Source organism: Lasioglossum baleicum, chromosome 8, assembly GCF_051020765.1.
Source record: "Lasioglossum baleicum chromosome 8, iyLasBale1, whole genome shotgun sequence".
NCBI classification, from domain to species: domain Eukaryota; kingdom Metazoa; phylum Arthropoda; class Insecta; order Hymenoptera; family Halictidae; genus Lasioglossum; species Lasioglossum baleicum.
In genome coordinates, this window is record NC_134936.1 from 15,029,005 (window position 1) to 15,054,320 (window position 25,316).

The 25,316-nt window shown below is 46.4% G+C and overlaps 1 protein-coding gene across 4 annotated transcripts in view; it reads left to right on the plus strand.

Moving 5' to 3' along the window:
* LOC143211363 (zwei Ig domain protein zig-8) overlaps positions 1-25,316 on the plus strand; it is a 250,324-nt gene that overhangs the window by 55,559 nt on the left and 169,449 nt on the right. For all 4 annotated transcript variants that reach the window (XR_013009444.1, XM_076428963.1, XM_076428964.1 and 1 more), the window contains exon 3: positions 15,346-15,500. Coding sequence is in view for 3 of the 4 variants with exons in the window: in XM_076428963.1 (XP_076285078.1) it covers positions 15,346-15,500 (155 nt within the window). In the remaining variant the exon portion in view is untranslated. The remainder of the gene's footprint in view (positions 1-15,345; positions 15,501-25,316) is intronic.

Here is a 25,316-nt window from a genome sequence, read left to right on the forward strand (position 1 = left end):
GGAACTTTCGCGATAATATCGCCGATAATACACGAAACGTACTCGATCACCAGACCACACAATAGTGCCTTGCGTGATAATCGATAGCGATGTCGCGATCTCTTGAAACCTTGTCCAGTGTATCAGGTGAGTTTAATCGTGGAGACGGGCTTTTATCAAATAATAGGTAAATAAGATCTCTTTAAAACCTGATATCGGAAAGATATGTTAATTCATCTTTCCTCTAAACCTCAACGATTTTAATAAAAATGATTAACCTACTAAGTAAGACCGGATCATCTTGATTAGTTCGCCTAGAGGTTAATCTTGCTTTTCGAAGAAAATGGGTCCGTTCGATCCATTGGAACATAAAATGAAGGATGTTCTCGTTCGCAGGAGGTTAACAGGAAAAATAGGTTCTTCCCAGTGAATCTCGTATGCATCTAATACTGCATCACGGTTCGCATGCATCGTTTCGACGAAGTAATCTCTGGGATGGCCATGGTAAGGGAAATATTTGCGAATAGGGAATGGATGTTTTCTTTATCGGTGGTCGAGCGCATAAAACCTTGCGATCGGAGTATATCGCGTCTGCGGCCCACTAAACTCTGCTGCGTGTCCGAAATACGATTCCATCGTGTTCACGGAGATAGAGAGACAGAGAGGAAAAAGAGCATCGGGGGTATTCGTCGTGGTTTCTCGAAGCAAGGATCGATGGCGAAGACTGTCGTCGTAAACGGAAAGCTCTCGCGGCTGCCAGCGCGGCCAGAGCGATAGACCACGACGGAACACACTGACTTCGAGGATACACCAGAGCCAGACGGTCCAAGGAACAAAAGCAAAAAGAATCCTTCGAGCTCCTTCGTGTATTGTCCCGTGTTTCCCTCTGTTTCGGCGACTCTCGCGTGACTTTTTCCGCCGTTGGCAACACTCCGCCTCGAGTCGACCGACGCTCATGCAAGAACCGCGATTTATTCCTGTCCTCCCGCGACGCTTCTTCTAATTCGCGACTCGCGAGCTTTTTCCCATCGGATTCTCTATGATCATACTTCTTGCGGTTCAGTCAAATATTTAATATTCGTATTTTACTACGTTTGTCGCCAGCAAACAGTCGAGAACCTCTGCGAGTCCACAATGTGCTTCAAATCGCTTTCGTTTTATCATCTCACGCTTACAGTTTATTTCGCCATCTCGTATGCTAAATGTATTTTCTAAATTAAAGCATATTCAAGCATATGACTAGATTGCGGATCTTCGTGCAAAATAAGAAACGTTTGTATCAATTGTATTGTTTCATTCAATTGTATGAAATGTGTTAATGTTCAGAAATTCAGTTTCTCTTTGTGTCAGCCATTATTGTCGAAATTTCAGGACAAACCCGTACTGAGAATATGCAGTTAATGCAGTGAAGAAGTTATAGCGGAAGCTTGCAGCTTACTCTACGGAGCAACGAATGGCGTAGAAAAAGCCCTGGCCTTTTCTGCCTGGCTGTTCCGCTTGAAAAAGCAGATAACTAAATAAGTAAGATAGCGAGGAACCTACAAACATACAGAGGGAGCCATTACGTAGTCGCAGCAAACCATCAAACACGAGTTACAATTCAGCGAGGCGGGGTGATAAAGTAGCAGCAGGATAACAGGATCTGGCGAAAACGAGGATCCTCGGAGATTCTCCCATTCGCGCGTAATCATGCTCGTCGCGATAAGGGGGGTCGCGAGATGAATTCCAGCGGTAAACGAGCCCGAAAAATCGCGTGCGAGGGATCGCACGATATCGTCGCTCGCTCTCGAACATGGCTTGACTATCCTAATTCCTATAAATTCTACAGGAGCGTCGATATTTCGAGGGGGCGTGGGACATGATAAAAGTTTAGCTGCTAATCAAGAATCGCGGGTGTCGTTTCTGGATCGATGTATCACCGTGGATCACTTCACTGCCGCAAGAAATGGCCGGGGTGGTTCGGCCCGGGTCAAGGGGTGATTTTGTGGGGGTGGATGGGGTGGATGGGGGTGCAGCACACATCCGACTTTATGAGCCGCCATCACTCATAGAATCTTCGCCGCAATCTTTCGCGAGAGCCCCTCCGAGAGGCTTCCACGAGGGAGAAAAATGTCCGAGGGTTTGGAGAATCGATGAGTTTGCATTAAACATCTACCCTATACTACCCCGCGTCCTCTCGGCTGGATACTATCCTCAGACGAGACCCGTGCCCCAACGTTTTCTCCAGAGAATCACGAACCCGATCCCGATGGTATAAGGTATAAGGTACGAAGGTTCGGAACGAGCCACGAATCGGAAGGAGCTCGCTCGAACGATCGCCGTTTAACGGAACGCCCATTTTCTTGGACATTCACTGAAATTTTAAGTAAAGAAATTTTTTCTACCTTCAGTTTACAAAGCCTCTTGTTAACCCTCTTGCCATATGATTTTTTTTCGTGATGATTTCTACGGTTTTAGTCATCTTGTGGAACGAAAAGAAGTCCATAGCGTATCGTTGCACCTCGAGAAATTAGGGATTCGTGATTTTCCTGCCTTGAGAGTAGGAGAATTCTGCTAGATTTCTAAGATAATTTTTGAGTGCAGTTTAATAGGAAGGTTCGAAAATTGGGGCTTTGCGACTTTCGTTCCTCGAAAGTTCTAATTATGCTAAATTCCCAAGCTAATTTTCATTGTAGCTTAATAAGAAGGTTCATTCTTTGCTGTAATATTTTAGTACTTTATCGTTCCATTAAGGTATCGAGGATCCGAAATCATCGAGAATAATATTTTTAATATGGTAGTAAAATGTATTCGTATTCGAACAAACGCATAGTTAATTTCGAGGCAAAGTATTCCTGACGAAGTTATAATCTATGCAGCAGATTGTGGTCTATAATTGACATCGGTTTTTAAATTCCGCGAGAAGGAGAATCGAACGGTTTTAATGTATTCCATTAAACGGAACGCATAGCCTTTTTATAGCGTCGTTGCAGTTCGAAAGTAAAAAGTCAAATAAAATACATCCAATCCGTCGGTTCTATTAAAAGCGACTGAATACGGGGAAATACACATCAAGGAATATTTAAATGCAAGAAACGGAGGGACGCGAGTGTATCTTCGTTTTGTTGATCGTTAAAAGCGAACTCTGGTTAATAACAGTTTTTACCGTGTTCCCTTTCAATTGCAGCTTACAGAGGGACGGAGAGAAGAAAACTCGTTGCCATTCTCTTAAATAGAAAACCGATTTCCCTTGTCCGACATTTCATTAACAGCGTTCGTACATATTGGAATTTATCCTCGTCGGTCGGTGATTTTTCTTGGAATCAAAGATCTCCGATATTCCCAGCAAATTCCTATTGGAACGAACTGGAACAAGACCGATTTGAAATTTAGGTAATTCTCCAGCTACGAGTAATAATAAACTCAGGAAACTACTTTTCTCGCGCTGAGAATCCTCTAAAGAGAAATTCCTTATTTAAATTCGGTAGATGGAAACAAAAATGATTTCTTGAGACTTTTTGGTGCAAGTAGAGGAGATCTCATTTAAAACTTCCTGACTCGCGGACTCGAAGTATAAAACATTTTCTGAATGTTTCGAGGCAAGAAGCACCGCTCTTGTCTACAGTTCCAAACTTGCCCAGATGAAAATTCAAGAATAAATTCTCCGGCCAGAAGTACCGAGATTAAAAGTGTACTAATAAGAATTAAGTTTCCTTTGAAAGTGTAAAATGATTTTCCTGTATCGAAGCCCACTTTTTTCCAGACGGATTTCTTTGCCAGACAAGATATTGTTACTATAAAATGTGTCTTGTCTGTCATCTAAAAATATCAGTTGAACAATGGAATTAGCGTTGAAGCAATTCTTTCCATAAATAACAAATAAATGCGTTCGTTTGGTTGGTTGATGACCGGAGAGAAGCGTGCCAGTTGAAAATGATGAATCTTCATCGAACGGATGCCGACGCGAACCTAATATCGTAGGGAGCGAACGTCGCACACGGTTAGATAGAAATTGGTCAACGCTGTCGGGCTACAAAGCGGAAATAAATGTGGCAGGATGACTCTGCACGGTGGTAGCGATTCGCGTGACATTCGGTATCTGCCGGTCGATCCCATAAATGTCTCTGTCTGCGGAATTTCCTATGGGTCGTAGCTCAGTCACGTAGGAGCGTAATGTGTATCGTTTACGTGTCCCACGGTATTTGTTCTTCTATTTCTCGAACCGCTCGTGCTATGTACCTTCAGGCCATTATCCGCGCGGCCGGATGCATACGTGTGGATCGTGCATAGCGTACGATGCCCGGGAGACCGCGTTCATTTTCAACGGGGCCGGCTGCGTTCGATGCGGCGCGGAAACAATGCGTTTTAATCGTGCGGCGCTTTTAAATTGAATGTCCACTCACCCGTTCTCTGCCACCTCCCCTCTCTCTCTCTTTCTCTCCATTCTGTTCCGACCAACTTTTTGATTCGATGGAAAGCGTGGCCAAGCACCGTGTAAAACACGGCAGTTAGGCTCTAATGTAACCTGTGTTTAATAGGAACAACGCAAACACTGCAGCGAGAGAGTGCTCGAAATTTGCCTAGAAAGTTGATGGCACTTCTAGCGGATTACAACCGTGTTGGAATTATGTTTATTGAGGTTTTGCGTGTCAGCCGGCAATATGTTATTAAATTCCTTTATTATCGAAATAAATTTCTATTCTATTGTTACTGATATATTGTACGTATGTACAATATATTCTGGGTTTTCTTCTTCTAGGAAATCGTGAACGATGAACAAGTTCTAATCACTCTAACTCTCCGACTCTGAAATAAATTGCAGTGCTAGTATAAATTGAATGGCATCTGTTATCGTGCAACAGAAGCGGATGTTTATTTTGCATAATGATTTGCGCGCAGAAAAATAAGATTTCACAGAAAGAATGTTGTACCTCGATTTCGTTTGTGCAGCGTCTGTTAAGCTCGTACTATCGTCCAGCGAGCATCGTCGTCGGTAAAAGGATCAATAAGGGTTGCGCAGACAGGAAGCCACTGAGTCACGGATTAAATGGAGAATCAGGACGCAGCCTGGCTAGACCGGGGCTCTCTCCGAATGCTTCAATTTACAATTCCCCGACATTATGAACCGCTAACTCTGCCATATGGAAATACATAGCAGCGAGGACGGTGGGCTGCACACGGGGCGTTGGTTCCGCGGTGAACCAGCGTAGCCAGCATAAATCGCTGATTAATTCGCGGCTCGTGCTCTCGCCGCGCCGTTTTCCACCGTTGCTTACTCTCGAAAGAAGAATACCGTCTGTCTCTCTTAATTGTGAATCTACTTTTCGAAATCTTACAAAACAAGAGGGAAAAATGTGGAAAATTTCCCCTTGTTTTTTAGCCGGGTTTCCGGGTTTCCGGGGACCGGAGGCGGGTACGTGTCCTGCGGGTCGAAAGTAAGTGAAAAGTAAAACGAGAAAGAATCGGTGGAAGAAAAACGAGGACGCGGAAAGTACAAGGTTCGCCCAGGGCAATAATAATATCGGAAAGGTCGAGCTTATACTGCGGCGAGGTTTTACCGATAGTTCGACGCGCGGCGTTCCCGTGGATAGGAGTGGGGGAGTGGTGAACTTTCTGGCGAAGTTGCGAAGCTTTAAAGCGAAGGCTTTAACGGGGCTTCGCGCCTCCTGCAACTCTTCCGTCCATGGCGGAAGTCGTGTGGGGAAAGCGCAAGGAGCCCGGTGAACGGCGAAAAAAGAAAGAGAACCGGGAACGATAGGTACGAGAAGAATGCCCCGGGAAAGTAAGTTTCCCTTCGAGATATACTGACCTCGCCGTAGAGTCGAGAGCTTGCACGCCCCCGCCCCGCGCGCACACCGCCTCACGCGATTCTGCCCCCTTCGAGTTCATTTTCGGTGGCCTCGGGAGTGTCTGCGTTCCCGCGGAACTTTTATTATCCGCGTATTTAACTTCCTGATCTGGACAGACGAACCGGGAGTTCCCCGTAGTCGACGGTGTTAATGGCCGGGACGAAACTCGCCCCGACTTCGATGGCTTCGATGCCTCCGTCCGAGTTTCAAAGGTCCAAGTATCGGATGCTCCCACGATCTATTCAAACTCTGGGAACTGTGTGCCGGACCAGTCCTCGATTGTTCGACACATTATTTATCAGTTGGCTGCGGATTTTAGGCAAAAATCGGTAGCTGTAATTCGGAAGAGATCCCTGCAATTTAGAACTAGTTTTATTTTGCATAAACTTCTATATTTGAATATATCGCAGTTATAGCGTAATTTCAATGCGTTCGCAGAGACTCTTGAGAGTCGCTATGAAAATTCCGGTGTGCAGACGCAGCTGCTATAATGTGTTTCGCGCGCGCCTCTAAATAGCCTTTATTTCGTGTGACCAACTTCTCCGCAGCTGTGTTATTCATGCGCGTTTATTCGTGCCGCAGTAAGCCAGCCAACAGTGCGCGCGTATTTAATAATTCATTCGGATTAATGCGAATTGCACTTGAATACATGAAGATCCCTCGCGTGGCTGGATTCATATTTGATTGCTATTTTAATTGGCCCGGTATGCCTGAATTATATCGCTAACGGCGCTGATTCGTTGATATTTCTACGCTCCGTATTTTTCCGATCCTTCGGTAGTGGGTTCTAATTTGAATCACCGAAAATAGGAGAGGTTGGAACGATGTTTAATCAAAACATACTTATCTAAGATAATCATCGTCTAATCACTTATTGTTAGTATAGTTTGTTCTATCTATAGATGTAAAAGCACGAGAAGTAGAATTTGTTACCAAATATATTTATATATAAATTTACCCTGTAACTACCCCCGCTGACAAGCTAGAGAGGGCTGAAATTGTACTAGGAGGTGTTTTTCTTGGGAAAAACCTCTCGGAGCAGTTTTGACCATCTTAATCGGCTAGCTTGACAAAAAGACAGTAACAGGCATATACGATTGAAGTCCCAGTCAAAGTGTTAAAGGATCTTACGAGCCATTAAATACCGGTCCATTGTGCCTGTTTGCTTCGCTGCGAGAGAAACGGACGTCGGTGGCTGATTGTCCATGCAATCCTGCTATTAATTGGAAAACTCCAGCCGCTTTGAATATGCGGGACACAATCGCGGGAGAAGAAAGTTTCGCACGCGTCAACCCGTCGTTTTGAACCGTCCTTCATCACAGCTCGGACGAATGCGACCGAGTTTCGCGGAACTTTCGTGTCCCGCGATTATTTTCGAGCGATAATCGCATAAATTCGACAAACACACGCATGCGGAAACCGCTCGAGCAACGCTGTACAATTCCTTTGCCGACCGAAGACTTCGATCACGTCGAAGCGTAATGGTCAGTAAATAACAAACGACCGTGCCTGGCCCTGAGAAGCAGTCATCATCCTTCATCGGAGTAATAGCTCGCGATGTTGGAAGTTTTGTAAGCGGGCCAACGAATGCGCGTTCTCCCTTGTTCTGAGGGGCAGAAAACTTCAAAGAGAGGGAGAGACAGAGAGAGAAATAGAGAGGCTGATTGCGAGCGAACCTTCTGTTCTAATTTCTCCCAATGATAAATCGGTAATAAGCCGGTTCGATGGCTCCAACTTTTCTTGCCTCTTCGGACACGTAACTTTTGCGACTTCCACGCAGAAGAAAGAACTTCGACCGCATAACTTCACCAACACCGTCGTACTTCTTCAAAGGTAGTACTTCTAAGGAATCGGCGAAATTTTCACTGTAAATTTTGCCGATTATTCCCTGGGACCGTTCTGGGAAAACCTGCTTGTAAAACGAAGCGATTAAAATTTTCCGTTGCGTAAATCAACGCTGTTGTCATGCGGAGAATGTAATTTCTTCTACGGACGTAACAATTATTGAAATTGCTGTAAACTTTGCTTGCTTTGGTTCTATGGGAATGTTTGCAATTGATATTCATCGGATGGTAACGTGATTATTAACGTGAGCGGGGGATGAATGACAGACGATGCAGAATGACGCTAGAAACATCGGGAATACGGCGCGGCGCCGCGACACGATGATGTCTTCTCTTCGCTGCTCGAGCAATAAGTTTTGTAATCCCGTCGGTTACGTAACTTTCTGAGTGGCAATTTCCTCGACTGGAGTCGGGTCAAGCCCGATTCCAGAGATCCTTCGTCCCGCGACTACGACCTCCTCCTCGGGCTCTGATGAAGAACAAATACCGGGACAATAGTGTACTCGTCCCGCGAGTAGCTCCCTGCTTCTGACAAACGGTGTCAATGTTTTACAGTGTACACAGAGTTTGTCAAAATGCCAAGCTGCTCGACGACGTAGCATACGAACGGACGACCCAGAAGCAATCGATCCAACGGGTCCTCGAGGTGTATTGGTCTCGAGGATGAAACACGATATTCGAGTACTAGCGAATCAAGACGTTTCCGGTCGAGCAACAATTCCACAAGTGCAGTGGTCAGCGTTCGCGAGTATTTAAAAAATCTCCACTGCCAAAATTGATTTTCTACCACCGAGAAATATGTGTAGGTCACATGGTATAGTACGCAAACTTAGGTGAACGTGTGCGGGGTTCACGGTTCACCATCGATAAATGATCGATGTGCAGCTATTTTAGACCGAGCGGTCCCTGATTGAGACCGTTAACCCTTCCGGTAGCTTTCGATCACTTTCGTCTGGTCTTCCGAAGCCCTGAATCCACGCATTTACAGCGGCATTCCAATACTATAGATCCCAGCTATACTTGGAAGCGTTTTGAAGATCCTCACGAGACCCGGACGTCCGTAAATTTAACCGCTGACTTCGCCAACGAGATATCGGCGTCCCTCGGTGCACACTAATGGGCTTCGAAAAGTTTAATCTGTACTTGGGACACCGTGTGCATTAGCGGCGTGCCTGTATCATAAACTTGGTTACTCTTACGTGGCAACTTTGATCATCGACACCGGTTCGGCCGCTATAGAATGCCTTTCTTATGGGACCGAGCCCGCACGGTGGCAGCCGATGATCAAAGAACTTGCGGGAGTCCGCAATTTTATTAGTGACCCTCGCCTGCATCCGTGTTGATTAAATATTTTTTTGTTCCTGTAACCCTATTGCCAATGCTCGAGTACCTAGACGCCTACTTTCAACACTTGCCTTAAAAGTTTAGTTGCCGGAAAAATTAATTGACGATATAACGAATGCAGAACAATTTTCAACCGTGCGAATTCTCAGCTAATGCGGCCGATGAATGTGTAAAACAGAGTGCCATTAAACGAGTATAATTCCGCGACCGGAGCAAGAGGTATTATTTCACTTAGGAGATTGAAATTCCCATGTTTATACAATGAAAAGTGGGAACCGGTTCTCCACCTCGTCTTCGTTATTCTAATTGTAAAGTCTTTATCCAGATAACGAGTTCGCCGATCTCTGGCGCGAGGTACAATTCCGGTCGGACATTCCAGCGAGTATAGCACAGTAACAATACGGAATCAGTGTGATTGCGAGACGGTGCAAAGTTCGCAAGTGTCCGCCGCGGCGCGCAATTATTTTGCACGCAATTTTCGGAAAGAAATTCGTTCTCGGGGGAGCCGTGTCGGTGTGCCGAGCAATTAGCACGAAGCTGCACTTTGTTAGCGAGTAATTAACGCCAAGCAATTACCTCTCGACCAGGGACAATCGTCGTGATTAATGCGCATCTCCCGGCTCTCTCTCTCTCTCTCTTTTTCTGTTTCTCCGAGGTACCTTTCGATTCTTGGCCTCCGTGCAACGGGAAAGAGAGAACGGAGATATTGCCGAACGGATTCTTGAAGTTTCTCTGTCAAGAAACTTTCCCCAGTGGCCAGCTGATCCTCACGGTACGCGCCAGTTCGCAAATATCCCAAATAGTTGCGCATACGCTCGCGTGAAACATGTAGCCGTGCATCGGGAACTTCGCTGCCGGCGCGGCGCGGCGGGGAGCCGGAACTCCTTAGACTGAAGATTTAATAACTTCCTAAACTACTTCCAGTGCGGCGTCGCTTGGAATCCGCGAACCTGTTCCGAACCGTCTTTCAATTCTTTTAAGCGACGCCGTTCCTCTACAGTCTACAGGATTCGCAAGAATACGCTGCTATTTGTGCATTGCTGCTGGGCCTTTTGTGGTTAAGCTGCTGTAACTCCGCGAAAAAATATCGCGCAGCAATCTATCTAGGCTCTTCCTCCTTATACATATTTCTGTGGAATTACCTCATTTCCGCGTGAAGCATCCCACCTCGTTTCTGTCAATACTCCATTTCACCATCATTTCTAATAAACAACGAGCACCTTTCATTTCGTTTCTTGCTGGTCCACAGCTGCCCACTGTTTTTAATATGTATGCAAATCATTCCATCAGGGATCACGTTAACAATTTTCATCGAACACTTTCCCATCGTAGCAACGCTGGGGTACACTGCGGCTCACCAGTGATTTATGGTGCGAATGGCTGTACGGTTTCCCAAGTATTTCATATTCCTATGGAATATTTTTCTCGTGTAGTGTCAGGAGGGCCCGGTCGCAATCTTTCGTCGACGTTGCCTGTTACACGGCCGGCGTTGATGAAATTGGCGAACGCGACAGTTTCGCGAGCTCCGATGGCCCCTGTCGACGGCGCAGCGTTGCCGCGTGCGAATCTGTTTACCGACTCTATTTACGGGGTCGGCGGAACCGTGTGAACCATCCTGCTAATAGAATATGCCCTTATCCCACCGCTGGTGGGGTTTCGGGACCAGTAACGAGGCACCTCGCTCGGTTATCGCGATCCCTTCGCTCCCGCAACTTTCCTCGACCTGCAATCTCGGCGACCATCTCTCTCCCTCTCCCTCTCTCTCTCTTTCTCTTCGCGAAACTGCTGAGTTATTTAGCAGTTCGCCCCGGCGCGGTGCGGCTTCGCTATTGAAAGGATACCCCAAGCGAGTCTCGAAACGTAATACTCGTTGCGATGTAAAGTCTTCACTCTCTTTCTGTCTCTCTTTCCCTCTCTGCTCCGACAATCGCGCGGAACGCCGAGTAGATGGTTTACGACCAAGTCTTTCTGGTCAAGAACCGTTCCACCGTTTTTGATTTTGATCAAAGTTTCGACAACTACTCCTGATTCCGTGGTTCCGGTTGTGTAGACGTCCGCTCGCTGTTTGTTTGTCGCTAATAATGGCCGCGTTCGATTGCGCCGCTTCCGCTGCGCTATTCACCTCGAGTTGCAAAATATTGTAATTGACTAATCAGAATTTAGCGTGTTTCGGCCGGTCCAAATAAAATCTTAAACGTCCAACGTTCTAGCGGACGAGACTCTTACCAGAGCGCGATTAGGAAAATGGTAATAATGGTAATGGTATATAATGGAAAAGTAATATCAGAGGTGGTGAATTAATAAAATCTGGCCAATTTTTAATCACCGTCGGCCCTATTTCCTTTAATAATTGAATGGAATACAATCAATTAGCCGGGGAACGAGCTGCTATCAGAGAGAAAATTCGCCGACCGCGAATAACTCGAATAACTTTAATCGTTCGGCTCCGAACTAGGTTTTCGTTTTATTCGATTATATCCGGGACGGTTTCGGTAATGGTTACAATGAAATTCTCGAAAGAATCAATCGGGAGAGAAATGGAAAAGCGAAATTGGAAATAATTAATCTGGACGCTCGAGGAATCGCGTGAACGCGAACGAATCGCCTATTCGCGGAACGGAATGGTTGAGATTCCGCGTAAAAGAATCCCGGGGCCAGCTATCGCATAAATAGCGAAGGTTACTTCGTGAACGTGAATCGCGATCTACGAACGCCATGGAACGAAACGGCCGAAAGGAGTTTCAGACCCATCGCCGGTCGGTCGAACTGAATTCAACGCCGAAATCGACGATACGATCCACTTGGAAAGAATCGACGTCGTAGTTTCGAGCCAACTACTGGCCCTCGAGTGGGAACTACAGCAACTACTTGGAAAATTCCGCCGTGAAACAAGAACAGGATAACAATGGGGACATTTCGTAAGCGTGCCCGTTCGTTCGATTACTGCTTGCTACCAGACGCCGTAGGCCATTCAGACGACGTTAAAATGATCAAAAGTGTTTCTTTATTATAGCAACGCCGAAGGGGAAACTGCTAAACCTCGGCAGCTTGATCGCAAACATTGAGATTTACTCCTTGATCTGTAATTTATTTTACTGGTGCTGCGATGGGAATGTTGTCGTTCGCGATTTTACGGAAGAAAAGGGAAATTTATACAGGGTTTTTCGGAATTATGATACGACTAGTCATCCGGAAACACTTTTATCGCGTCCGCGACACGAATTTTATACTTCTACGAATCCACGAAGGAACGGGTAGTAAGCAACGAGAGCAACGAAACATTTGGTGGCGCAACGCGGCAATTTCTATTACAGAGGAACGGTTCTGGGAGCGCGTTCCAGGGTTCAAGGGTTCAATTATGATCCCTTATCTCTGGTCGATGCATTTCGGTGAAATTATATGCCGCGTGTAAATCAGAGAACTCGTGGATCCGTGGTCCCGCCTCGCGTGTCAGCAAAGAATACGTTTGCTGGCGTTACACCGTTATTTCAACCCCGGTTTTCCTTGCTCTCTGTCTTTATTTCTTACTTTCCTGCTTGCTTGCTTTCTTTCTCGTTTACGACACGCGGCTAGTCGCTGCTGTTCCTTTGATTATTCCGAGACCTCTTTTTATTTCTCGGCCTTCGTTCTCGCCGCGGAATTCACGGACGACGGTAAACGATAGGGAGAACCTAGCTTTCTTTCTCTCTCTATCTCTCTCTGTCTTTCTAGGAAGGTATCGCTGGCCGTGCTTTCGGCCAACTTGGAATCTAAGGGGCAGATCAAATAACTGAACGTACGTGCCGCGACTCGAAGGTACGAAATTTGGAGAATCACCAAGAGCGGAAGGGATTGCGGCTGCCCGCCCCGGAGGGACGTTTGTTTAAAATAGTTCTCGTTAGAGCTGCTAGCTCGCTCTGTTTGCGCCGCTTTATAAAATGTGTAGGTCCGCCACGGACCAGATTGCAGAACACTCCGAGGTTGCTTGGATCCTGTCCCCGAAAATGGACTTTAGTCTGAAATATCTATGCGAGTCTTCACTAATTTCCAAACACTCGCACGAGATTCACTTTTCAGATCTGCAGAAATAACTTCGTCACCTACATTCGAGTGGAGTAAAAATATCAACAAAGGCACTTCGTAGACAAATTTAATGTGTCCACCTCGCAATAAATACTAGGAATTAACAAGTGTTTATCGCGAGGAAGGCAGCGAGAAAATGTTCCGGGATTTCGGAGTCGTATTTAAATCGACTCCGCATCGGTATATGCGCCGCGCGGCAGATACCACGACCGTAAATTCGAATTTGAATAAATTTGAATAAATGTTCCGCGAGGAGCGCGTAAAGAATATTTTTTCGTATCGCTTCCGAGAGCTGCGCCCTGCACACTCACAGTTTTCTATCCGGAAGTTTGCGACGATTCTCGCAGACGAGCCGGAAAACCGAACCTGTTTATATGGGATACATGCGCAGCCCGTTCGGACCGGCGCGCGGCATGGACATAAAGCTCCTCTTTTCCGAAAATTGTTCAGACACGTCTGAACTTTATCCGTCAAGCCACGACGTATTGACAATCCAGCGAAGTAGTCCCTGTCGAGGGCAATCCGATCAACCCTCGATTTTCCTGGGCGATTCTCGTCCCGTTTTGCGCGACTTTTCTTTCGAACGAACGATCGATCTTCGCCGTTTGCTTGTTTTTCCACGAAATTGCGGATTCTTCTATCGCACAGCAGAGCACAATATCGTTTTAGCAGTCCATGAATTTATTTCGTACGGAGAAATTACTGACGGAATTCATTTATGAGAAAATTGTTTTTGATACACATATATACAGAGTTGTTGAAAGAAATCTCTTAATCTGTAATTTTCGATCGTGCATGTTAATCTGAAATAATAATTGTTTAAAAATTGTCCGGAGAGAGAGAGAGACGATCTAAAACTGGTTCTTATTTAAAGAATCATGCGAGCTCCACGTAATAGAGTTTTAGAGGTGGATGGAACGAGCCGGTTGAGCTCGGATGAGGCTGTAAAAGGAAGGTTTCCCGGTAAAGCGTATTCTTCCGGAACGGCCGCAGATTCCTATGAATCACTCGATTTGCCATTAACCAGGATTTCGTGGATCGCGGAGACGAGAGAGTCGCCATTAACATGATCCCGCGAGAGTGGGTGGGAAATGGGGAAAAACGGGGACGAGCACCGGCTCTCGCACGGGTGCAGGCCGATTGCCTCTGAGAAAGAGAGAGAGAGAGAGATAGAGAGAAGAGAACAGTGAAACAGAACGGCGTTCGATAATTTCCCGTTGTGTGCCGGGGAAAATGGGATTTCGGCGGTCCAGAAATTGAAATTGTTACGAGGTACATGCGAAATTGTTGGGGATTGTCGGACGATAGCCGATACCGATATACGCGTTTCGAAGGAGCTCGTCAAAGGGATTGGCAGCCGATATCGAACGCACCGTCGTGAAGTTAATTCACCGTCGAACGTAGTCCGTTCATGGTCATGGTCGTTCGCCAATTTCTAGAAAGCATGGATTCAATCGGAGCCACAGCGGTCTCGAACAAAAATTCAGCAGCCCAGAATTAATACAAATAAGTTTCTGGAAGCTTCCGGCACGAGAAGGGTGCGGTAGGCTCAGTCATAAAAAAAATAGTGTTCCTACACGAAATTTCTCCGTGCAGAACACAGCTGTTTGCAAACTAGCGCGACTATACTGTAATACTAAGTGGCCAGGGACAGTTTGGGTTCGCAGGGTGGCGGTATCAATGGAAACAGAATTTTCCCCCATAGCGGAGCGCTCGAATCTCCCCATGGTTCGTTCTCGAGGGTCAATGCGCCACGTTCCCCGAATTATTAGTTCGCCAACTATTTGCATTAAGGGGGGATCAAAGAAGGGGGCGGTTGTTCCTCGGGCGCAACTAACACGGTATTCCACGAACGTTAGCCGTGATTGTGCCACGACGACCATGCATAATAGCAGCGACGCATTACTATTGCACGAGGAAGTTCTCCCTTAATCAAGTACTTATTAGAATTACCTGCGTCTACGGCGCGGCGCCCAGAAACCGGCAACTTCCAGTCCACTCGAGTCGGAACTTTTGATGTTGCCACGCGCGCTCGCGCGACGCTCTGTCTAACCTCGTTTGAAGGTAACGCTCCAAGAGTTTCTATATTCGTTCCACTCGCTGTCACTTTGGAGATCGTTGTTCTGTTCTCATAATTCCTTGTCAAAGGAACCGACTCGCCTGGGAAACAGTAAACGCATCTTTATATTTTTCCATCTTTCCTCCTCGGAATTTTGTCATTTACTTCGAGTTATTTCCGATTCGTTTTCTATAAACATCTTTCTAATTGATTTTTCTTTATTTTCCAGGTGGATCCAGCCTGGCCAGCGTGGTCGCCGGAAGCAAGCCGACCAGCCCATTGAACAAACCAGCTTTCGACGACATCGCTCCTCGAAATGTCACTGCCATAGGAGGACAAACCACAGAACTAAATTGTTACGTGAAGTATCTCGGAGACAGAGTGGTAAGCCAACCGAACACTAAATTTTTATTCCCTCGAGAAAATTGATTCATTGTTATAAATCGATGATTCTGGGACCTCCACGCAAAGTATCGATCGTATATTTATTTGCCTGTGTTCGTTAGTCAGCATTTCTATTGGTTTTAGAAAACAACAGGGCATTGTTGCAATGGGTGTCACGGTTTTTCCACGAATAGACCATTAATCTGTACAGAGAACGGTGGGCTATTAATTAGAGTGACCTGGTACTGCAGAATCGATGATTTTAGGGGGATGAGAAATGGGGACGGAAACATGACAATAATAATTCTTCGGCGCGTGCGAACGCGAAAATAAGAGGACGATCTTATCGTCGCTTAATTATTAGTTTCATGTAGGGGTTGAAAATTGTAACTGTGAAAATTGCGACTCTGTTATTTAAATATATAATAAATTTTATGATTTCGGCGCAGGGTTCGATCATTTATAGAAAATCAGCAAATGTCCAATTAATTAAACATGCTTCTCGACGTTTCGATCCTTATGTGGATCATTCTCAAAGAGGCTATTCTATTTGGATCATTCTATTATTTAAACAGCGATGTAGGTGTACCTGTTCAGTATGGATAATCACGGATTCGCTGTAGTCACTTTTCCTCGGCAATTCGTCTGTTTAAGTTACTTTTCTTACATCCGGTAGGTTTGTAGAGCGTGTTGGAATCAAGGAGGGGATGGATAGAGGCTCGGTAACCACTTGGCCGAGTAAGCTTGATCGGTTCGTTTGCCGGCGGCAAGGGAGCAGTCACCTTGCCAACCCCTGCCAACCCATGACAACCCCTGCCAATCCTTGGTTTAGCCGGTGCTAGCTTCTTCCACCGTTACGGGCTCCTATCTGGCAATTAAAGGCATCCCTCGCGCGACCAAGACCAACGACACACACGAACACGTATAGTACATGGACAGAGAACGATGCCCGGCAAGCTCTCGACGCACACTACAAAACGCCGGTCACACTCGGCGCACAGAGTGAATCCCGGCGAATTCGAGGGTGAAACCGAGGGGGGATTGTAGAAGAGATTTAAGGACTGTCTTTCTTGCCGGCGGACCGATAGGCGCTCACCGACGCGTTAAAGTAGACTCAACGTGGACACGTGATACCACCGGGACGGTATTTCGTGCGGCTGTCTGTCGATTTACCGCCCGTGCAACCAGCAAGACAACTCGATTCCTGGCCACTGATATCGATCCGCAAAAGAGGCCACTTCGCCTCGGCTAACTTTCATTGTTACAGTTCGACTGGAGTTTCTTCGAGAACCGTGTCCAGAGCATCTTTTTCTATGACCGAATAGAGCTTCGAGTTCATCGATGGCTTCCGTTGCTGTGTTTTAGTGCGATTTTTTCTGGATATTGTTAAACCAGCCTTTCTTTCTATTGACAGATATATTGAAAGCTTGTCAAATCTAGCTGTGCGGTTGACCAAAACTTAGAAATGCGCAGACAAAAACGAAGACCGCACTTGACGAGAGAAGGATGCAATATATGAACGGTAAGGTACACACCTCGTCAAAAGTGCGTACTGTCCATTATTTCTTACGGCAGTAAACGGGTCCCATGGAAATCACCGACACAGATTTCTCCGACAACATTTCTGCGACTCCAGATTTGTCCGACAACGACTTTGTCCGACAACAAATTGAGACGACCGTTGTCGGTTAAAGGCGTTGTCGGACAAATCTGGAGTCGGAGAAATGTTGTCGGAGAAAACCGTGTCGGAGAAATCTGTGTCGGTGATTTCCATGGGACCCCAGTAATCATACAAAACAACTGTTAATATGTTCGCGTGAATACACTTGTGTCACTTTACTTTTTAACTGAGCTGTCGCCACGTGCATCGTTGGACAGGTGACGATCAGTTCACCATCATTGCGAGGTTCCGCCTATTTACCATTGCGCAGCGGGGACATTTCCCCTTGCGGAAGACATTCAGCGCTGCACAGCTAGATTTGACAAGCTGTACATATACATATATATATACCGGCCAGGCCCACCGATGCGAAGCGATGGTAGTTGAACCGGTTATTTTCACGGAGACAATGAAATTTATTGAAACGCGAACAATCCCTCGATCATCAGCGACTCGCATCATCAGTTTATCGGTCGAATAGTCCGGCCGACTGTAAGCTGCTTCCACGGAGAATCCACTCTACCCCCGTCTCTCTCTCTCTCTCTCTCTTTTCCGTGAATGAAAAATTAATTACTCTCACTCGATACACTGCCCACCTGTCCTCTTCATATCCGGTAATTCGGCGTTCCATTAATATTTCACGGGTATCCGCCGGGAAATCCGTGAAAACGCACCGTGGGACGCTGGACGTATATGGGACCGGGTTTTCGCGACAATATGGGAGCACGTAGCGATAAGTAAACATTACGCGGACCGTGCCACCCTCCCCTTCCCGAAAACTAGCCGTTATGCATATTGATACGGTTTATGCGTATGCTAATACTCGGTGGCATATAACTATACGATTATACTTCGGTGCTCGTGCCGCGTTTAACGCTCGCTACTCCGGCGAATAGCATTCGGAAACCCAGGAAATCATTTATTCGAGCTCGTTAATGCCGGCCGCAGTTTCGGGACAAATACTTTTCGTCGGACAGAATTACCCCGGATAATCCGCGATACACAATTTCCGAAGAATAATAATAAGCTACAGCAACGTCCCCGGTCGATCGCCAGATTATTCATACACCTCTGTGGTTTACTATGATTCCCCGGGTGTTTCCCTTCGATCGACGATAGCATTATCAATATTAGACTCGGTCGGGAATTATTCAAGCCAGTGCATATACGGTTACACGAGAGTGCAGTTCGCGGAAAGAGTGATACAACGGTTAATCAACTGTCTCCCTCTCTCTCTCTCTCTCTCATTCTCTCTCTCTGTCTATTATTTTCTTTCGCGTCACTCCCCGGGTTCGATTCAAAAAAGATTCAGAATCATTGACTATGCCCTTCTTGCACCTTGTACACGAAGGAACGAGCGTACACGGTGCCAACGAGCCGGCGAATATGCAGACTGTCGGAAACGCGAGTGCACGGGCGCGCAGGACAGCTGACAAAGATCAAAGGATAAATGTTGATCGAGGGGGTGGGGGTGCGGGGACGTTCGGGAAATGGATTGGTTCGATTTTCAGCGTTTTAGAATTGTTTGTCCATCGAGCAGCCGTTAGCGAGAAGCCGGTTGACATTAACTGCCCTCGCTTTGACATACGGCTCGATTCAGAGCGAAGAGTCCCGCGGATATCCGCCGCCGATCGGGTGATGTTGTAACATTTAATTAGCGAGAGTGTTCTCTCGCTGTTTCGACAGCAGCTGTGTACTTTAACGCTTCGATAGCCTCGCTCTGTGCCTATGGAGCTTCTTTAGCGTCTCGCACTTTGGCTCTCTCTCTCTCCCTCTCTCTGTTTGTCTGTCGGTCTCTATCAACCACAACCACCGAAGAGAGGTCTAAAACACCGAATGAGGTCTTAGGAATGCTGGTTCATTAAAGAGTCCTCCGATTGAAATGTTTTCCACAAAAGAATTCGAGTTACAGGGCGGAGAGTTTTGCAGGGGATGCTGGTCGAAATTTCCCCGAGATTCGCGCGGAGGTCTTCTCTAATTTGGCAAAGTAGAATGTCTGAATTAAATTACAACGTTTGCTCGCCGCGAAATTTCGTTTTGTATTTATTTCGTGGTATTAATGCAATTCTCGTTGCTCTTGTGGCTCATATTGATACATTCATTACAAACTGAGAGGTTTGCATACATTGGAAAAGGAAAAAGTTGTTCGAAATGTGTAGCTGCATAACATACTTAAATTTCAACAAAATCGTAGAGGAGTGCCTCTTTCTAAATAATTACCGAATAGTTTTTAGAGCCACAGCTAGTACGGGAAAAAAACGGACATGCAGTTTTTCGCATTAGGGAGCGAAGGGAGCGAATACGATTTACGAGAGTCTCGTTCCGCGTTGTTTCTTGTCTTACCTTGTAGCGTGTTGAGTAAAGGTGTTGGTAACGCTGCAAATAGCGAAGAAGAATCCATTCGTCTGTTATTAGGGGAATGCATTAGCCTGAATAATGCAGAAGGTTTGATACGCTGATGTATGGGCTTCTTAAAATTCAGCTGGAAACTGTTGCACCGCACTAGATCACTGTTCCCCTGGTTCTGGGGGTTGAAGAAAAATAGATGCGCGATCGCATCTCGTTTGCTAGGGCACGCGCAACATCATGGTCGATTGTACCGGAAGTGATCTGTTTAATCGAGCCCTTCCCATCGCGTGTTCCGTCGGAAATACTTGCAACGGCTTAGGCTTAAACGTTGTTCCCGGACATCGTCGCAACCGAATTCCGCGTACACGTCGCGAGTATTACCATTCAATTGTTCCAGTCAGACTCTGCAGGATGCCTAATTAATCCTTTGATCTTATTACTCGTTAATTAAACCGTGAGTCTCAGTCTGGAATCCTCCGGATAGTATAGTTTGTACGAAATTCTATTAGCAAAGTGGAATCTGATTTTGCCCGATAAAATCGAGGTATCATTAATCCATAAATTCGGATCTGTAAATTGCAGCTGATTGTAAGATCCATCGAACTGTAAGCTTCGCCGCCTCGTGAATGTATTAGGGAGAAATGATCTATGTCACTTTGGAAGGGACTCGTTGGTCATTCATTATTCTCTCGTGGAATCAATTAATTTCGTCGGAAATCGGATATCTATATTATTTCATTTATATTCGTAATGATTTTCCAATATCCTGTAACATTACCGCGCCAGCTAATGGATGGCGGCATATTTTTCATTTAAAATATATTGCCACGTCATTACAAAAACGAAAAGCCTCGACACATTTATAGTGCAACCGGGTATTTTGTCGTTCCTCGTTTGCCATTTATTTTGACGAATCGCCCACCCAGTTTCCAGTTGCACGCTCGTGTTAACCCCTCGCAATTTCTTCCGCGAATTCTTCGGTAATTCTTTGACGTTATTACTCGCTGCCAGGTAGAACAAGTCATCTTCCTAATCAATGTTTTATCACGGATCGAATATTGATCGCAAACATGTAATATTTCAGTTTGACTCGGAGCTAGCCGATAATATTTACTACTTTCGTGAAGTTTGTCGTATTCTTACATACAATTCCATTCGTTCCAATAAATCTTCGCAATATCGAGGCGCGAAAGAGTATGCGAGAATTTTTGTGGAATTTTTCGCACAAATCCCTGGAACCGAGAAAAGATTACAGAAACTTCCCACAGTACGCAGGCAAAACGTCAGCAAAAAGTGAGTGATGGAATGCTAAAAAATTAGAAACGGGGGAGGGTGAACGGCCAGTGCCCAGCATCTGCATTTTGCAAATCGATGCGTTAGCCGACTGGTTATCATGGCAACGATAAAACAACGCGAAACAGAGCTCGCATCGACGACATGACAGGGTAGCTGGTTGAAAGGATCGACCCGAAAGGGAAACACGTCGACGCGCGACAAAATTCGCGGATACAAGCGGACCATGTGGATCGATTGGCGTGCCGTTCGGCAAATTAAAAAATTCGTCTATCCGGATCGGCCGCGAATAAAAACCAGGCGAGGGTGGGGGGTTGGGGCAGTTGCAATATTCGAGGCGGCGTTCCGCGTGCGCCCGGTAACTCCGATAATTGATTTAGCGGCGGAACAGGAACGTAATACATATAACCGGTTCGCGGACGGGCAGAACGAAAGGGGGCAGGAGAGGGTGGGATCCGTTTAAACTTAGTTTAATTAAACCGTGGATTTATTGGGCGCGCCGGTTGATACGTACACAGGAAGACGAGCACGAGCACAAGCACGAGCGCTCCCATACACGCGTCCGACAAGCCCTGCCCGTACCTGCTCGACGCCTGGTTGCTCGCTAGAACAGGTACACGTGTTCGCGGTCGTGTGCGATACACGCGCACGTGTCTCTGACAAGGGCTGTCGCCCTACTCGTCCGCCATTTTAATGAAACTACCACGTATCACCCGGAAAAATAATAGCTGTGTCCATTTTTAACGGGCTTCGACTTACGGATGAAAATTATTGTGAAATTGCGCGTCTTCCCAGTTGTCGAACGTTCGAAGCAAAAAATATAAACAGGCCATGGGCCGAGGATAGCGATTTTCGTGAGAACGAATCCGGCGTTTGAGTCCGAGTGTGTTTGTGTGTGCGGCCGCAGGTGTTCGGTCGAGGCGTTCTAGACGCTAGTCTGTCGTTGGACGAACTCGGCAACGGAACATTATATTTTGATCCTCAATAAAGAGTTTTTGTTCAATTCCTCTACGAATTAGTTATAGTGTTTTATTCGGTAATCCAGTTCATTTTTTGGTTCTAATTGAACAATTATGGTCACATATTGGGGGTGGGTTTCATAGATTTTAATCTAAAATTGTTGATAGATTCTGGATTGGATATACGTTAGTCAGAAGTTCACGTTTTTCTTCCAGAGTCTGTGGGTTTTCGGGTAAATTAGTACGCTATTGTTTGGAACATCTGGATGCTGGAAATTATGGACAAGATTAGAGTGGGTTCGGTCCGAGTTAAACGAAGGAATTCATGAAACGTAATGACATTTAACATCTTAAGAAGTCTAAGGGGAAGAGATCTTACGGAAGCACAGCCGCCTTCTGTCAATTGTAAGAATAATGGCGATGATCTAAGAAACCGAGGGAAGAATCCATGAAACTCGAGTCTCCCGTCGCGATAACGAGAGCAAACCATCGGGCCATACTCGGGCCCCGGGGGCTGGAGGAATTAGAAGGAGATGCATATTCAGTCAGGTGAATCGTAGTTTAATGAAGGACAGACAGAGTCCCACTCGCTAGATTCCCCCGGAAATGGTAAATTGGCGTAGACGACTAGGGTTCGGCTAATTGGGTTGAAGCGCAACGACCGGATGTTGTTTTCTGTTGGCTGTTCTCGTTTCTTCGCGCTTCAGCCGGTCGTACGTCGATCGGTCTCGTCACTCCAGAAACGTATAGAAGCTACGGAACGGATACAACTTACTTCTCGCGTGGACTCGTTCTTTTCTCGCTTCTCGTTCACTTTTTGGGCTTCGTTCCCGTCGCCGCGTCGCGCCGATTCGAATTTAAGGGAGCGAGAGGGTGTCTCGGAGCGTTTAAATATTTGCCCGGACGGGCGAACTTCCGCCGAGGCATGTCGAATTACTGGCAACTAATTATACCGGAACGGCAAATATAGTTGGGTCAATTGCAGAACTTCCAATTGCCTTTAGATAACGAGAGGAGTGGAGAGAGAGAGAGAGAGAGAATGATACTCGGCAGGTGCGCGCTCTCTATGTTTCGTAGCCGACGCGTTCGCGGCAGATATCTTATTAGCGTGATGGTTACGTTGATTAAAGTTCGACGAACAATTAATCGCGCGCTGTCTGTCGCACAAAGCGGGACCCTGTCGGTTAAAGGGAAACATCGAGCTAGCAGCTGACTGCCAGTTGGTCGTGGGAACCGTTTCCTTTGTCTCGAATCATCCTGCAAATCTGCTCGCCAATAAGCTCGGGGATTCGACGGAGCATTGTCGTCGATTCTCGAGACTCGGGAGTCGAGACGCTCCAATTAGCACCCTGCCCTGCGAATTAATCGTGATTTTTCCAGCGAAAATGTGGGTAATACGATAGGAAGAACAAACGTGGACGGTTAATAAAATACTGATTTATTTGATATTGATCCTTCGCACTCGACTGTCTCGTCCGAAGCACTACTCTGGAAATTGCTATAATTCGAAAGAATTGATGCAGTAGTAAGAATGGAGCACATCGAACCGATTGCATGGCAATTGTCATGGAACTTGGAGAAGAGGTGGTTCGAATGGCGCGTTTCAAGCGAATCCCGCAGGTCTCGGTGGTTTTTGCCGATTTACTGGATATTTTCACTTAGCGTGGGAGTAATTAAAGGGAAGAGGGTAAGAGGAAGCGACTCGGAGGTCGGTTCGTGGAACAAGAGAAAGCCACGAATATGCCGGGACGTCGGGGTGCAATCCTATCGGGAAGACTTCCTCCGATCTTTTTATTTCTTTCTGCCGGAGACCACCTGCAACCTGTGTGCTGGAAGTTACCGCTAATGAACAAAGAAAATGCAAGTCAGCTCGGCGGAGAGTGAATGGACGAGCGAAGGAACGAGTGCTCGCGGCTCTCCCGATACTATCTCCGGACAGGCAGCTTTGTCACAGTCTCCTGGAACGCGGCAAAAAGGCCAGCGGCTCGTTTCCGTTCCCCTAATTACCCGTTACGCCACCCTCGAATCATTAATCTGGCATTAACGATCGGCTCCGTGCACGCACAATATTCCCACTTGAAATTTTTTCTCTCCTCGAATGGAAGGACCTTCGTTATCATTAATTCATTCTATTGAGCGGCGAGCACCACACCGAGGAGGAGAGCAAACAATGACGGTGAACGGGCGGTGCGAATGTTTATGCAAATTCCCATTTTTATAGGGAAATTTTCAGAAATTAGGGTCAACGAGAATTTTATTTTCCGCCGAAGCAGTTTCTATAGTGGGAGAGCATCTTAAGAGTGCATTAAATTCTCTGGAACCGCGCAATTTAGCAGCCCTTGAAATCTTTTATACGCTTCGGATGCATGGCGGTGCGCCGCGCCGCTCCGGCGTAAGTGAAAAGACCGGAATAATTAATTCTTAGGTCCTTAAGAGGGATGTTATGTCGTAGTTATGGTATGTAGGAGAGTCGGTGATTTTTTTCAGATTCTTCCAAGGAAGAGCTGGTTTTATGTTAAGTTCTTTGAGTGCTTGGAGATTATTGGAGATTAACCCTTTGTGGTTCAACGTGTTTACTCGCTTTTTTCGAGTTTGGCTCGACATAGGACCACAAATGGTTAACACTTCGAAAACTTAGACAACGCTTTCAATGAAAATTCTATCTACCCAGAAGAAACTTCAGAATTCCCAAAACCAAAGGTTCATTCTACTCCCACTCCCAACGTCCCCAAAAACCGTAGACTAGCCAATTCCAAATCGCTTCAGCTTCGCTTAGGATCCATCAGAGACCTCCTACACCAAACAATCCGAAGATCCGTAGGTCTAAAACCCTGAGGATTAATCGCGGCGAATTTAGAAAATTGTTTTCCTCGCCGGCAAATAAGCTGCTCGTAGAATAGGATGAGTCGGTAGTGGTGACGAGGGGTTAAGGTAAAGGGGGTTAGGAACTAAACCCGATTTAATCTCGTAATCGACGCGTCGCCGGTCGCCGGTCGTCGGTCGTCGGTCGCCGGTCGCTCGGGAGTCGAATTGAAACAATTTCTGGCCGGAAAAACGGAGAAATGCAATCGTCAGCGAGCCTTGGTCCGGGTCCGTAGACACATCGGGACGCTTCCGTTCTCCTAATCCTCGGCTGACGGAGACGGGGCGGAGGGTGGGGGTGTACGAGTGTTTGTGAACGAGAAGCGCCGCGTCCTCTCGAGGATTTCTGGCCGGGGCCGTCTTTCGATTACGAACCTCTGTCCGGGAGTTTGCACAGGCGACCGAGAGCCTGCCTGTGTCCATTACCGAGCCCCAGCCACACCCACTCGAGAAACGGCTGATTTCCAATACCTTATATTTGCCGACTCGCGGGCCAACGAATTGCGGCCCGTCGGAACGACGAGAGACCACTGTCGATAACGAACGACGAAGAACGATTCTCTGCCATCATCGCGACGCGACAGTTTAAAAGAATAAAAGTGACCGATTTAAGAAAAAATATTTTGTTCGAAATTTTATATAATATATTGGAGTTTGTAAATGTCTACATACTGATTAAGTTTTGTTGGTGCC